This window comes from Tyto alba, unplaced genomic scaffold (genome assembly GCF_018691265.1).
Source record: "Tyto alba isolate M040663 unplaced genomic scaffold, T.alba_DEE_v4.0 Super-Scaffold_6, whole genome shotgun sequence".
Taxonomy (NCBI): Eukaryota; Metazoa; Chordata; class Aves; order Strigiformes; family Tytonidae; genus Tyto; species Tyto alba.
The window spans coordinates 19,165,604-19,181,738 of NW_024881327.1; the positions used below are offsets into that span (position 1 = coordinate 19,165,604).

The window sequence follows — 16,135 nt, forward strand, 5'->3', positions numbered from 1 at the left end:
AAAAAAAGTAAGCAAGTGTTTTTTTTCCTTTTCACTACAGTGATTTTATTTCAGGTTGCAATAGATGATTAAGAGGAACAGTTGAAAGGCTGTCCTGGGGAATTTTAAATACAGGGTAAAATTTCTACTGGTGTATCAGTCAGCTTTGTCTGTATCTGAGACTTCGGTCATTGAAGCTTCCACAGTAGCTTCGACACCTGTGTGTGAATGTGCCTTGTGCTCTGTTTTTGGTGTTTACACTTGGACTTTCTACAACACCTAGAGTAAAAGAAAGAATTTTGATAATTAACTTGTTATAATTATTATCTGTACATAGCTTATCTTACTTGGTAATAAATATTGTGCTAAATTTGCTAATGATGTCAGAGGTCCTCAAAGTAGCCCAGCATATAAGGGAATGAGCTCTGTGGTCCCAGTGACCTGGTCATGAACAAGAAATGCTTCTTTGGTTCTCCTGCTTCCCTTCTAAATTAAGTTAAAAGACATATGTAGTTATTAGTTTCAAGACAGGCATCTCCTCTTTACGGTTTTGAACAGTTTTTATAATTTGGAGTGCCACTGGGAAAGTGCAGTCTGACTGAGGCTGCAGTCAGCAACGCTGTGTACAGAAATGGGATGGGCACGACTGTATGAGAGCTGACGTGTCAGTCTGGTGATTAGCGTACACTCTCCTGTTTAATCCAGCCAGGAGCCCGTAACGTTGGACAGATCACTGAAAAGGTCACGGGAGATCCCAATGCTCAGTGACACAGATAAGCATCCTCATTTTTTATACTTAGAAGAGCATTAGACAGAAACTTGAAATAGTGGCATGCACCAGCAAAATCTTTTCTGATTTTCTTCCATATGTGCAGGCCATTTCACGTTAGCATTGTAATACAACATCTCACAGTATTCAGCACGGCTGTTTTGACATCCTTTTGTGAGTGGGTGAGTTAGTAGTTCAGTAGCTTTGTAAATACTGCTCTATGAAAATTCTTTAATTTAATTGGAGCAGAGCTATTCAATGGACCATAAATATTGACATATGGGCAAAAATTATTTGCAGATGAAGACAAGTGTTTTTGTAACATGTCACAAAATAAATTTAATTTTACTTGGTTTAAAATTTTTATCTAATTTGTCAAAAAAACTGTTCATGTGTCAAATGAGTTGCTGTATTCCCTTGAGTTTGTATTGTACTCATTACCAATTTTTTGTCTGAGCTTCTTCTAAGGCATAATAAAAGAAAGCTACATAACTCCCCTTGAGATGCAGCTTTTATATTATAGGCAACATAGAAGAAGAAAAAAATTAAATATGGTCAAATTTATGCAAAAGTGGTTCATTTAAATCAGATTTGAGTGGGAAAACTTGTTAATATTTTAACTACAGTGATCTTTATAAGAAGGGAGCTGAGCAGATGCAGTAATTGACAGGGGTTTTCTCTTAAAATGTTTTTCTCAATAATTGAAAATATTTCTCTGAAGTTGGGGGTGAGAGGTGTTTTATAAAGAAGGAGGGGGGAATTCATGATGGAACAAGTAAGTCCTGCATAGTCCTGAGGCTGTAAAACATCCTACTGCAGTAATAATACAGTTTAGATCTTGTAAAGCCATCTGCAAGTCTTCCTTTGTTTGACTTTTCATTGCTGGCTTACTACTTAAATGCTTACACTGGTATCTCTTTCTGTATTCTGCAAATATGTTTATGTTTTCTGTTTGTGTTCTGATCATGGCAGAGAACATTTATTTGTAGACACATCTTTAAGATAGCTTTTATTCTGTCTCCTTTTTTCAGATGTGTGTATTAATTCACTGATTAAAATATTTCAAAGGCATGAGCCTGAGCATGTTTAGTGTTTCCTAAAACTTGCTGAGAGATACTATTAAATTTTAAAGCTAAAAGTTACTGGAGGTAAACAGGTGTTTTGTATAATGCCAGATTCAAAATGATCAGGTTCTTAAATATTACAGGTGTTTGTTTTTTTTTTTTTTCTTTTTCAAAAATGCCCACAAAAAAATTCACCAGTCTTCATTATTGTGGCAGTGTAATCACCGTTATAGTGTCTCCATAACAGTGTGCTATTAAACAGCTTGTATTTTTTTAACCTTTTAATTCTTTGCCTGGAGAAGCAATAGATAACCCAGAAAACTGCCTTTTGAAGTTTTATTGAATTCATTGACTTCTGTGGGAAGCAGATCAGTACTTCCTCATGCTACAGCATAGATAAATCTTTGAGAATTTTAGCTTGGTATAGTAACAAAGTATTGTGCAAAGAAGGGTTTGGATTTTTTTTTTTTTTTTTTTTTTTTTTTTACATTACAAAGGATCTTGGAAACTTGGGGAGAAAATCAAAATCACTTCATCTTTGATGATGAATAGTGTATGTCAGTTTTCCCATGCCACAGTTTAGAGATACTAGGAATTAGTGGCCCTTTAAAGTATTGAAAGGCTTAAATGAAAGGGGAGACGTACTTCCACATGAAGTTTTCACACTTCAGAAGAATACCTGTCTGTATCTGCTAATAATGATTTTTAAAATCATGGTTTAATTTAGTGTTTAATAAAACACAGTTTATAAAAATGTCTAGAAAATTTGTTTTTACATGGAAAGAATTTGCATCCATAAGTCAGTCAATTATTTTTAAATCTGAGTGTTTCATATAAATAAAAAGTTGTGCTATATGAGCATGAAGACATCTAAATAGTCATTTAATAGTAAATTTAATTTAATAGTAAATTTAATAAATATTCTGTTATAAAACTTTGGGTTTTCTGGTAGTGTAGAAATATTTCAGTTTCTTTTTAACCACTTAACATTTGAAAATATAATAAATATAGAAGAGAGTTTGCTTAGATAGAAGGCTTGGTAGATTTGTCTTTTAGTCAAAATTGAGATTCACACAGGTCAAGAAAGGCAAGAGCTTTTTAGAGAATTTTGAAACAGAATGATAAAAGACTGCCATTCACAGACTTGAATTACAGTTCTGTAGTACATTAAATACTCACTAAAAATCTTTTCAGGAGTGACAACTAATTAGCTTCTTTGATATTATCTGATTAAAATTAAATAGGTCAAGAGTTGTAAAGCAACCTTGTTTTTGCTGGACAGAGTGCAAATGGAGTTGGCTATTGCTTTATGGTGTGTGATGTAAACTGTCATTTTAATTCTGCATTACAAAGGACTGATAATACCACAACGGACTATTTTACAAAGTACTTAAGTACTTGAAATTGAGGGGAGCACCCAGGAGAAAGTTTTCCTTGAGACAAAAGAGAGAACCTTAATATATAAGGTGTTTGACAAGAAATATCAAGGCCTTAGTTAACAGGTGCAGTTGCAAAACATTAAAGTCATTCGAACTGTTCTTTGTTTAGATGTTTTATCAGCTGTTTAAAGATACAAATTATATCCTTTATTTTAGTTTAGTACTTTTCTTTAAAGTGCAGAAGCAAAATTTCCAAACTATTTCTTACTCTGTCAGAAATGTAGATATTTCAGTTAAGTGTGCAGGACCCAGGAGATTAAATTGAGAATCCTTGTTTTGAAAACTAAACAGAAAAGAAAAACAAATAGAAATAAGATTCTTACTGTAATGTTCCTTAAAATCTTGAGGGAAAGAAAAATGCTTCTGACTCTCATTTACAAATCAAAGAGTTACTTGCTTTATAGCACAAGTTATACAGAATATACTGCTTTGGAGAAGTCTTCCTGCATATCACCTATAATGTTTTTGTAGCTTGCTGTGAAATCATGTGTATATGTTCTCAATAAGAACAATTTCCTTAGCATAAAAATGACAGTAAAAAGTTGTAGAAGTCTCTATATAAAAACGAGACATTAAACCCAGAAGTTTCTGTCAAGCAGAAGGAAGTCAGACTTGCCATTAAAGCATGTATCCCTCAGAAAAAGAGAAAGCAACTTACCTACAGATAGACTTTAGGTGAGCAACATGTTCTTAAAGCCAAAAAGCTACATTTTTTTCCACCCAGTTCTTAGTCTGCTTTTGATCTTCTAATCTGTTGTATGAAAATGAGAAGTATCGTGTCGTCGCTCACAAGAGTTTCATTGCTAATTTTTTTGATGAGGGTAGCTCATGCATGAAAGCGGGAAGTCTTGTACATGTTACAGAAATGTGTGTCACCCATCATTGATCAGATCTTTCTCTTTCACAGTTAGGAAGCAATCGCAGCAATTAGAGAACATTGTAACACATCGGCGGTTGTCTTTCTAATTTTGTTATAGGTGAATGTAAGCTGAATGTAGAGAAGACTTCCAAATAAGTTGGACTGATGTGCACAGAGAAGGAATGAAGTATGGATGTGAAGGAACGTAGGCCTTATTGCTCCCTGACAAAGAGCAGACGGGACAAGGAACGGCGCTATACAAATTCTTCCACAGAAAATGAGGAGTGCAGAGTGCCTACACAGAAGTCTTACAGCTCCAGTGAAACCTTGAAAGCTTTTGATCATGATTCCTCTAGATTGCTGTATGGAAACCGGGTAAAAGACTTGGTCCACAGAGAAGCAGATGAGTATACCCGACAAGGTAGGCAAGATGTTTTAATTCAGAGTGTATAATTCATTAGTACCAAGTAACAAGGCATTCTTGCTGCAGGAAGAATATGTTATTATAGCAGTTTCATCAGTTTTAGTAATAGTCTACACACACAGTACATTTCACTTTTATCTCCCTGAACATTTTACAAAGATGGGAAAGCATCGTGTACCATCTTTGAAATAAATATTATATGATGCACAGGGAAGTTAAGTAAATGGCCCATGTTGGGCAGTGGGTCAGTGACAACATTGCAAACGCAAGTGTGAAGTATTCAGGCCTTACAGTTTAAAAACTAGACCCCCAGCATAAATTCAACTCACTAACAGATGGCCCAGAAGTTTGCCACTCCTCTATACCTAAAATGTAAATAGTGTCAAAATGAATAAAAATAAACAGATACAACTGTTCTGAAAAGGCCAAGCCTATGAACAGGTTTGGGGAAACATAGTATGTGTTGTTGAGCATACAAATAATGCATTATTTTAGCACCTTTATCTTTTAGCTCACAAGGGCAGCTGTACAGTGAGTAAGGTAAATTAGTTCACAGTTAATGCATTTGGGTTTGTTTGGGGGATTTTTTTTTTTTAGTGGATATCTGTGATATCTAACCAGATGCTAACAGGTTGCTAGAGCTCACTGTTGGATTTCTGAGTCCAAGGCTGGAGAGACATGAGAGATCTAAATGTCCATGGAGATGCTCCAAAACCTGACTGGATATTGTCGTGGACAGCTTGCTGCAGCTGGCTGTACTTGAGCAGAGGGTTTGGACTAGATAAACTCCAAAGGTCCCTTTGGACCTCAGCGATTCTGAGAGATTGCACATGGCTCTAGTTAGGGTTAAACACTTAGGCATCACTTTTGGTTTCAAAACTGTAGTCTCTAAAATTGGCATTTCCACAGCTTAACTACTTAATATAAGGAGAAAAAAAAAAAAAAAAAAAAAAGACAACTTATGAAATGTGTGGAGTACTGCAGCCCAGCTGTCTAAGAGGATAAAGATAGGCCAAGAGATGTGTGAACCTATGCCTCATTCTTCTGTATAAAACTATTTTCTCTTGTATAAGAAAGCAAGAGTAGATTCAGGAGTAGAAAAAGAAAACTTACTCCTTTTGAGGAGGTCCTTAGTTTTAATTTTAGAAATGTTTAAAAATATTTTCCCCATTGGTAGTTTTTCTTTGTTCCCAGTAGAATAACTTTACATGCGGATTAGAGCTGGGCAGATGGTGTTGACTTTTTTTTGCCTGCAAATGTTTGCAAGGGAAATAAAAATATTTCTCTTAGGCTCATGTAACTGAGGCTTGCTGCTACTGTAGTCTGTCTGCTTTCTGGTATGTATTTTTGGTTTCTGTGATGTGTTGAAACTTCAGGTCATCACTACTTTCTAGTTTGTAAGTCATTGGTCACCTTGATCTCATTACTTTAATGAGGTAAAATCAAAAGGAAGTTTTCCAAGACCTGTACTGTAGACACTTTCTTAGTACTAGTTACAAAATTAAAATAGGCACCATTTATTTAATGGATTCATAAACTATTACCTGAATAGAGTACTATTCTTTTTAAATAGCAATAACGAAAGAAGTTATGTAGACTGGCATGTCACATATGATTGTGCACTGGGCCTTGGGGTTTTTTCTTCTTGATTTTCTTCAGAAAATCACATAATATTTACCTAATACTTATTGCTCAATATTCAATAAATTACATGTCTGTAGGTCTAAAATGTCAGTCTGGGATGTGTAGTGTCATCTGCACCTTTCAGTGGTCTCAGCACCGTCGTCTGTGCCCGTTTGATTTTGCTCATTGTCCTTTCAATTCCTTTGGATGGCTTATTGGCTTCCTCTTATGTCTGATGGTTTAGCACCTTTGGGGACTACCTGCAGGTTTGATAGGGTGAGGCTATAAAGGGCTTGTTTTGCAGTCTTAGTGTGTTCCTTTGATACATCTTTGACTGAGAGAGTTTACTGCTTCTAGCATTGGAAGCATTTTGGGGAAAAGATGTTCAAGGTCATTCCAAAGGTTCTTAAATAATATATAATACATGCTTCCCTGTATTTATTTTTTTCCCCTCTGTCTAGAAATAGAGTGCAGATATGCGGCTTTGTTGACAGTCTAATTACGTTCTAGGCTGCTAAACCAACAGGAAATAAATCTATAAGCAAAAAAGGTAAACTTTAATAAATACCTTTAATTGGAAATTAATTTTTAAAATTAACCATAACCAGTGTTTCACTTCTTTTGCCCAGACTGTAAAATAACAATATCAAATTTCCAGTGTCTGCTGGAGAGCTCCTGGAGCAGTTACGTGAGTTTATTGAGTCTCTCAAATGTGCCACAATTTAAAAATGTCAGTGGCTGATATTTTTGGGTAAAGCCCTTTAAAGCTTTCTACTAATGAATCAGAACTTTCCTCTTCTTCACACATCTGTGTGCTTCCTGCTTCTCAAAATCCCGTGGTAGGAATTCAGAAATGGATACTGCCGTAGGAGATCGGTGTTCCCTGTTCAGTGGTAGCTTTGTCCCAGGAGATCTTTGCTTGTAGAGAGGAGATTTTCCAGTTGTCAGTTCCGGTCACAGAATCTTTTCCTTGTCTGCTGAATTTTTCTTGCTTGTGACTAATTGCATAAATAGAAATAAGTGCCTAAAAATGCATATGTTTGCCATTGTAATTCTAAAAACAGCATTTAAAATGTACAGTAAAATATTTGAACATGAGATTATTATATAACTGGGATTATTTTTTTGATTTTGAAACCCAGTTGACAAGACTGGAAGAGCAGGTATGCTTGTTTAGGAAATTGTAACTACATGTAGGCAACATACTTTGTTAACATCAACAAGAGATAAAACCTGCTGTGGTCTCCTTCCCTTCTTCTGAAACCCCTTCCTCTGTTGCAAAATTGGTTTTCTTTTTTAAACTCTTTAGATGAGAATTATTTAGCCTACTTTTTTTAGAACTCCTAATTTAGTTATTTATTTTGACTTTGTTGTTAATCCCCACATAAGATACAAAAAGATTGGTAAGCCTGTGAATAATTAAACTCAGCGCCCAGCTGTGTAAATGAAGACCATGAGGTTTTTTTGTTTAGAAGTATTTTTAAGCTAGATACTTGGTTTTATATTGCATGTTTGAGAAGATACCTAGTATCATCCTTGACAATGGATGAAGTGCCATGAAAGGCTTTTTACTTTCCAAGGTGTGATGATATGATTGTGTGCTGTTTATGTGGTAGGGAGGAAGAGAACACCTGTTTTCTTACACTTTGAAGTATCCAACTATAATGAGCAGCCCAATTTAAATGTACAACTTCTCTAATTGAATTCATCAACATAAATGCTTGTATTTCAGAACATGCCCAAGTATCTTGCTGAATTCAGGATTAAAGCTGACTGTTGTAAGGTTGAATTTCTCTGTTGTACAGAAAGAAATTCCTGTGTGAAGTGATATACAGTACATGTGAGACTGCTATGCAAAAATATATGAAAGTGTGACATGACTATGGAGTGGGAGGGAAGGATTGTAGAAATACAGAAAGTAAGTAGTATTTTTTTAAAATTGCACTTGGAAAAAATGACTGTAAGTAGTAATACAACAATTTGAAAATAATTTGAAGGAGATCATGAATCAAATCTGGACTCAAAATAACTGAAAAGCTTGTTATAAAGTTAGTAAGAGAAACACAAAACCTGTGTTTTATTTACCATCAGATATATGTTAAAGGGAAGAGAGGAATATGCAATACTTCTTAAGTAGCCATTGTTCCATTTCAAAGAATTTTGTTGTTGCAGGACAGTATAGTGCTCCTATAGAGTGATCCACATATCACGTCAGTGAGGTTTTGCATAGGAACAGGAGGTTGACCTGTGAGCACAGGTGTCAGGATGCACTGCAGATTTGCACGTGTTCATATTTCCATAAATCACAGCACTGTTTGCAAACTGCGAATTGAAAAGCTGAGCTGCAGGACACCTTTTCCTAATAGAAAACCTGATGAGGTAGTGCACGTTTTGTTAACTTTTTTTTGGTTCTGAAAGCTTGAGTCAACTATGGTTTAGCCTGCAGGTACGGTTATTTGCTCTTTCTACCTGGCAGTGAGAATGAGTTCACCGTGTTTATCAATCAAAACAATTCATTGTCAGCCAAGCCTCAACATCCATTTATTTTCATGTTATACCTTTCACTTTTGGAGGTGAAAGTTCTTGTTTGCATGATTTTGTACCTTTACTCTTCTGGAATACCAAAGTGCCTATATTAGATTAAAAGCCCTAATAACTCCTCAGAGCTGCAAAAAGAGGGGCTGAACTTACTAAACAAGCAAAGAAAAAGAATTTCTTTCCTTCATAATATGTTGGATCACTGATACCAGCTTGCTGAAAAGTGAGGCCATGCACAGTACATTACAGTGGGCGGATGCATCATAGCAATCGCTCAGCTGCCGCTCCCACGACAGTTAGATTTAGGTGCTAGAAAAATCTCACCATTCAGTGAAAGAGGGACCTGAAACGGTGATATATATACTTTGACAATTTTACTTTATTATTTAAGATATTAAACACTATCAGCGATACATTTTTAAGACTTCAGAAACCTGAAACATTAATTGCAACTTCTGTCCTAGTGTAATATGACTCCAAAGTCTATTGCTTTTAAATACTAGCTGCTCAAAGTGAGTTATTTGGATAGCAAAATGTTTAATCTTTTTAGTCACCGTAAATGTCAACTGTAGGATTAAAGGATTTAAATGGTCATGTTTTTAAGCCTAAAGCTTGAGTACTTTAAACTTACCTGTCTGAAGCAGTGGAAGGATAGATATGCAAGACCATTTTTGACCTTCTAACTCCCTGTGCCTTATTGATGAGCTGATTTTGACTATAGAATAGACAAGTGATTCTCAGTAGAACTGAATCAGCCTGCTTTGCAGATTATTTACAAAAAAGTATGTAATAATATATAAGTGCCTTTGTGATCTCCCGATGAGCAAATTAATAGCCATTGAGTGACGTGGCAAGCACTGTCTCTCAAGATCTGAAGCAGATATTAGAATTAGTGTCTTATGGACCTGGCTGCAGTACAAGATATGTCCCAATTGTCATCGTGACTGATACTTTTTTGTTATGCTATATCACAGCCACCTGTAGTATCTGCGCAGTTTGAGTGGGTAACTTCTATAAGCATCATCCGGTGCCAGTATGTTCTGGATAATTTTGTGGCCTTGAGCTAAGCACATAACCTTCTGCCAGAGGTGTTTTTTTTTTCCCTTCCCTTTGTAATACAGGAATAATAACACTTACCTACCTCACAGGCGTGTTGGGAAGATTAATTGGTTTATGTTTGCAAAATGCTTTGAAGATGAAAAGCACTGTAAGTGCTAAGTAATATTATCATCTTTCATTGCTATACTAGTTACTTCTTAAAGCAACAATAAGAAGTTAATTGGTTTTCAGGTTCCAGGTGATAAGGATCTGTTGACTTTTAAAGTTATTCTATTAGCTACAGAGTGAAACTAAGAAAAACATTTCACTTTTATTTGATTAGGAGTATATTTAGCTCACGCTCAGTGATATGCACGCTTGCTCTAAGGTATTCATCTAGTTGAAATTGGCCCCTTGTGGGTCATGGTCTGTACATGAGCTACAGATCTGGAGACAAAGGGCAATTGTGATTCTCCAGGGAAAAATCAACGTTGGTTATTGGCAGTAGACTGCCTGATCAGGCATTTCTATGCAGCCTTGGACCACGAAGTAAAAACCTTGTCTTTTGACTAGTCCAATTGCAAAATAAGAGAATTAAGTTCTTGATCATAATTATTAAGAATTTATAAGGTGAGCAAAGGGCCTTCACAAGGACTTTCAGCCTCATGGAAAGGAAGATACTGTAGAGGGTCTGTAATTGCTCTTATATATTTCCATAGCTCATATGTTCATAATAAAAACTAAACTGAGGAGTGGGGAGATAAATGGATCACATGCATGGCTGTGAAAGATGACTTCAGCATGTTAACATCTATGGAGAGAATAAAGCTAGAAAAGCGTGCAGTTAGAGCTGGCGTGAGGGGAGGAATGAGAGGTTGCAGAGTCCCGTCTGTCCAGTCCATTGATTTAGTGCTTAGGGCTGAGAGTCAGGGCTGTAGGCCAGGCTGTGAGTGATTGCTTAGTCCATCACTGGCAAATAAATGCAGAAAATGAAGCAGAGGTGTAAAATAGGAGTGATTCCTCAGAAAGTTCCATGATACTTACTGAAATTAGTTTGTAAAATGCCACAACTTACTGGCTTGAGAGCCAGTACTCAGTGTTACTGAGCTTATTAAATCTGAAAGAGGAAATGGCAAAGCCAAGGGAACACGTTTGCTGCTTCTTTTTTCCTTTGCAGTGCCATAAATACGTCTAAGTCATAAATAATTTCTTGTTTTCAGCATAATGGACATTTTGCTAGAAAATCTAAATTAAGACAATGCTACACTGCATTTATTATGGGGGTTTACAGAATGGAAGCCCTTTTGGGGGGGTGTGAGTGAGAGAGGGCGTAAAAGGCGTTTTCATTTCTGATTAAATCCTTGGGTCTATATTCTCTGTTGTTTCTTGCACTTACCTGTAGCGATGGTATGAGCGCCTCATTCTGTCCATGCATTGCAGAGCTGATTCCCATACATGTGAGATACTTCTTTATGAAATGTATGGACTACTCTGAAGAGGTGTGTTGGGTTTATTCTTCATACCAATTCAGAGCCTGTTGAACTAATCATGTTTTCCAGCATGCTGTGAGACGTATCCCTCTGTGGGTCTATCTGCTCCCTTGTGGTGGCAGACATGACTTTCCCTTGTGGAAAGGCAGAAATAATGGTAGAGTTTTCTCTCTTCCTCATATGGAGGAATAGCATTGAGCCTGAGCTCTATTTTGCATGCTTCTCTTCATGCTGTCTCCTTCCTCCTCACCTTCTTTCCCCATTTCAAGCTGTATGTCGTGTCATTAGCATCATACCAACCTTAATGGGGCAGTTCATACCTCTCAGATCTGTGGTTGCAGGCTCTTTGCAGACTGGATATCCATCATCTCTACACTGCTTACCCTTGGGTCATATTTTCTTCCCATCTATCAAGTTTAGGCTTTATTCATATTTTGTAATAAATGGATGCTGAGATGTTGATGATTTGGTCCCAGGATCTAAAGATTAAGATAGAGGCCTAAAATGTCTATACTGTGATTCTTGTCATGATCAAGACTTTGTGTTCCTTGCTACTTATAGAGTTGTATTTCTTTTTTAAATCCACAGAACCCTTTCTTCTTCTTTTTGCAGGCCATGATCTGGACAGCTGTGTTAGTTTCTCTTAATTTAGTTTGTATATTATGTAATCATAGTCATAAAACCAGATCTTTATACAAAATCTCCAAATCTGGAACCATAATGTTTAAATTACTAATTCATTTACTGGAACATGATCGCTGATGCTGTAGCTTGAAGCTTTGAATTGTGCAATTGTGAAATTGTCTTTGGCTGACTTTAATCTTACTCTGCGGTAACTTCAGAAGGGATTGATGAACAGTTCTTTATCCTTATACTGGATTAAGAAGTGCTTCTTATGTTCTGGTCTGTGGATTAGTACTGAGGATCCCCTGCCACCCTTCATCCTAATGGGGAATAAAATTACACATCTCCCATACTGCACGGAAGAGTCTGTGTGTTTGAACCATAATTTAGAAAACCAATGGCAGGAAGATACTGTTTCATTCGCATTGATTCTGCTCTCTTTCTTCAAATAAAAACTTTCCCAAGCTAGCTTTTCAATCAGTGTCTTCTTGTGATTCTATAGTTTAATGCTAGTAAAAATGCTTGGCTGGTTTAGGTATCAGGTTCAAAATATTTTATTTCCCACAAAAAAATAAGTGTGGGGTTTTCTTCCTAGAATTGACTTAGGTTTTGAGTCTTACGTAAAGTTCTACTAAGAATGGCACAGTAAGTGCAGCTCAGAGAACTCACAGTATCTGGCACTAATTCTTTCTGAAGTCACTTAGACCATGACTTAGTTCCCTATATGCTTTTGAATGCCTATAATGAATGGGAAATCTGTGGTGAATATTTGCTCAGAATAAAGAGCACCTCAAATTCATATGCACAGTTGCTAAGATTTAATAAAATTTAATGCTGTTTGTTATTATGTAGTTTACTGGATATATTGGAGAAGCAACTGTCTTTCATATGAATCTTACAGCTTCACTCTAAATCAGATAATGACAAGAAAAGGAGGTTAAGATGGAAAAGTGAATAGAGCGGAAAGGTCAAGAAAGAGGGATTAAGAGGTGACAAGGAAGAAGGTTGTGATGAGTGAAGAGAAAAACAGAGGAATTAGAAACAGGAGGAGAATGTGATACAGTGAATCAGGATGGTTTAAATTTCACAGATAATTTTCACAAAAACAAAAGAAAATCAAGCTGAAGTAATAACAACAAAATACTATGCCAAATCAGAAAGAAAAAATGTTAACATAGGCAAAGCTCATTACTTGTCAGTCTTTGCTGTGACTTCTTGCTTCCTAGCAAACAGAACACTGCAAGTACAACTTTGAAAAGTCATTTTCAGTAAATACATTGTGAAGTTTGTGTGACAGAATGGATGGTATCACATCTGTTACTCTCTCTTTTGTGTAATTGTATTCTACCCACCTAACACTCTGACTTCTGAAGACTGGGTTTGTACACTTCTTACTGGAGTTTTATAGAGCATCCAAGGCATCTGTTTTGTTGTTTTCTTTTTAAAATATTTGTCCTTTCATTTCTAGCAAGCTTGTCATCCTACTGTACATTTACTTCCATTTCTATGTCCTTTCTTTCAAGACGTTTCCTTACAAAGGAGCAACTTTGTAAGTGTGCTGCCCCAGTAAATGGAAAAAAATATTTTATTTACAGAGAAGTTACATATTTTTCCTTAAGAAATAAGGTAGAATTGGCACTTGAAAGTAGATGATGTTTAAGACCCCAGAGGGTTGTGTGGAGTTTTTCCTAAACCAGTGCAGCTCTGCTTTGGATCATCTAGGAAGATGACGTCTCTGCCGTGTTCTCAGTGGTCCTGTGGTGACTAGATAGTGCCCTGAGAACAGAAGGGACAATTTTGCTGCTTATTGCTGTATATAAAGGAGCTCCTTTTTCCATCTTTGACCAGCACATAATTGAACTTTGTATTTTTCAGGAATTAGTAAAGTGAACAGGCCAGCCAGTTTGCAGTTAACAGCGCTATTCTTTCATAGTTGTTGTGTGTATGAGATAGGAAGGCAAGGAACTGTTGAATCATGTCAGTAGTCATGAGCTCTTGGTTGTACAGAAATGATGAAGCGTTTCAAAGATGTGGTGCTGCTCTGTGCTGGCTTCAGCTCTACAGAAAGTGTAAATGAGTATTGAGAATGAGCGCCAGGTAAGGAGCTTCAGATAGGAAAAACATGCCCACTGTGTATCTAAACATGGATACAAAAGGAAGTACTTTTCCCCTATCAAAATAGCAGAAAACAGCATAATCCTTGGAGTAACACTTTGGTGTCAGTGCTGCTTATATAATAAGCTTATATGATAAACGATGTATTACGAGGACATGTTTCTATGCAATAGTCTGCAGACAGAAAATAACCACCTGAAAAAGACTTTTTTCCCCATTTGCTTTCCGAATAAATTAGACTTCTTTTAATAAAAAATAATAATAAAAAAAAACAGTGTTAAGTAAGGAATTGAGGAAATGTAAGAGAAAAGATTGGTTCTCCTAGGGACCATGATCATAGTTTTGCATCTGTATAGCTTTAATTGTTTCACATTTTGTTAAGTTTAGTATAGGTATTTTTGTCACGTGTTATCACAGAGTCGTTATAGGGAAAATGTGTTTGATTTTTGAATGGCACAAAGGTGTTATAGACAGATAGCAGAAGGCAAGATACAAAGGAAAAATAGATTAGAAGGGGAACTGACAAGTAATGAAGAATGCAGAGACAGCAGATGTGGCATGAAACTTCATCAGAAACATAAGCAAGCACCAAACTAAACAGAATTTTGAGGATGGTCTTGGATGGGTTTGGGACCTCTGCCTTTTTTGGAACTATGTCAGTCCTGTTATGACAAAACCAAAGTCAGCAAAGGCACTCAAATTATAATTCCTCTGGTTTAAAAGGTAGGGGGGAGGATGTATTTTTATGCTAACTAGGCAGATGCTTTGGAGGCTTTTCAGATTATTTTTTTTTTCTTTCCCTCTTTTCCAAAATAGTCTGTTGTTGCTAAAACCTGACTCGCTGACTTACACTAAGGGCAGTGCTGATGTCTGGAGAAGCTGACAAATTCTCTGTTGAATGTGTTTTGTTCATTCTTTCTGTTTGTTTCTTCCCCCTTCTCATGGTTTTTAAGAGAGTATCTCTGGGTATATATTTAGTATAGATCCAATTTAGAGCAAGGACTGAAAACTAAAGAACCATGGGGCCTTTTCTTTTGTTTAGTAGTCGTCTTCAAAAACCCATTTCCCTAGATAACATTTCCAATTTGAAGCTTAAGTTGTTACGGATATCTTTGAATAACTTCCCCAATTTAGGCTAGGGAAACAAATGTGGCACAAGTGCAGCAGGTTTCCATTTAATTCCAGCTGTTAAATTCTGACTTTCTAAAATAATATGTAATTACTGCATACATAAAACTTGCTTGTAGTGTTTGATTAAACTAAAAAAAGATTTTTACATTTCCAGACAATGTAACCTGTGTGTTTCTGGCAGAGAAATACATACGCTCACTCTATTTTAAAAAAATAATAAATATATATACTAACATACATATGTTGAAATAATGTTGGTATACTTTTATGTATTTAACCTAATGTAGTTAAGGAGATTCAGCAATCGTATGTGGATCATTGCTGACAGAGAAAGTGGTTGCAACATAATGGCTAGATGTGTATGGTTACTGTTGGCAAATACTGTATTTTTAACAGTGATTCCTGCACAAGTTCCTGATAGTTATTTTAGGGTTATTACCTTAATTTTGTTCTTGTATGCACAGATGGAGGGTGTCAGCAGCCCTTACACTACCCATAAAATAATATTCCTAGACAAGAGAAATGTAGTATCTAATGGTAGAGTGGTAGTAAACAGCATTATGGTCAGTTTTTAAAATCTAACTTCGTATTACATCATCCCAAATAGTCCAAAACCCCCCAAACTGTCTCCAGAACAAGTCTCCTTGAAATGTTGTGCCTGTTTTTTTTCCTACTATACACTTCATACTTTTTTAAAGGAAAGTAAAAAAAACCTACAAAGCTTTATGCCTATCTGTTTATTCTGCATCTACATTTCCTTCTCAGGAATTAGTTCATTACAATCGCCAAGTTGTTTTTAAGTCTTTATGAACTGTTGAGGCACTTATTGTCAGTGGGAGAAATTGCAAATGTGTGCGTAGTGTAAGAAACAGATGATTAAATCCCTCACATTGAAGTCATTCTGGAAAGGTTAATTAGAAACTCTAAGAACACAAGAAGGAGAACATCTTCTCTTCATACTCCTTTTTTCCGCTGAGCTCCTACAACCTCCTTTTAATTTTAATTTTTATTTCGTAGTATTGTTCATTATCAGATAAAAGCC

The 16,135-nt window shown here is 36.1% G+C and overlaps 1 protein-coding gene across 7 annotated transcripts in view; it reads left to right on the forward strand.

The window, feature by feature from the left end:
- The window catches only part of TENM3 (teneurin transmembrane protein 3), a 1,343,701-nt gene that overhangs the window by 1,021,711 nt on the left and 305,855 nt on the right, over positions 1 to 16,135 (forward strand). For all 7 annotated transcript variants that reach the window (XM_032988404.2, XM_032988405.2, XM_032988406.2 and 4 more), the window contains exon 11: positions 4,229 to 4,531. In XM_032988404.2, coding sequence (XP_032844295.1) covers positions 4,300 to 4,531 — 232 coding nt within the window. In that variant the 5' untranslated portion in view covers positions 4,229 to 4,299. The remainder of the gene's footprint in view (positions 1 to 4,228; positions 4,532 to 16,135) is intronic.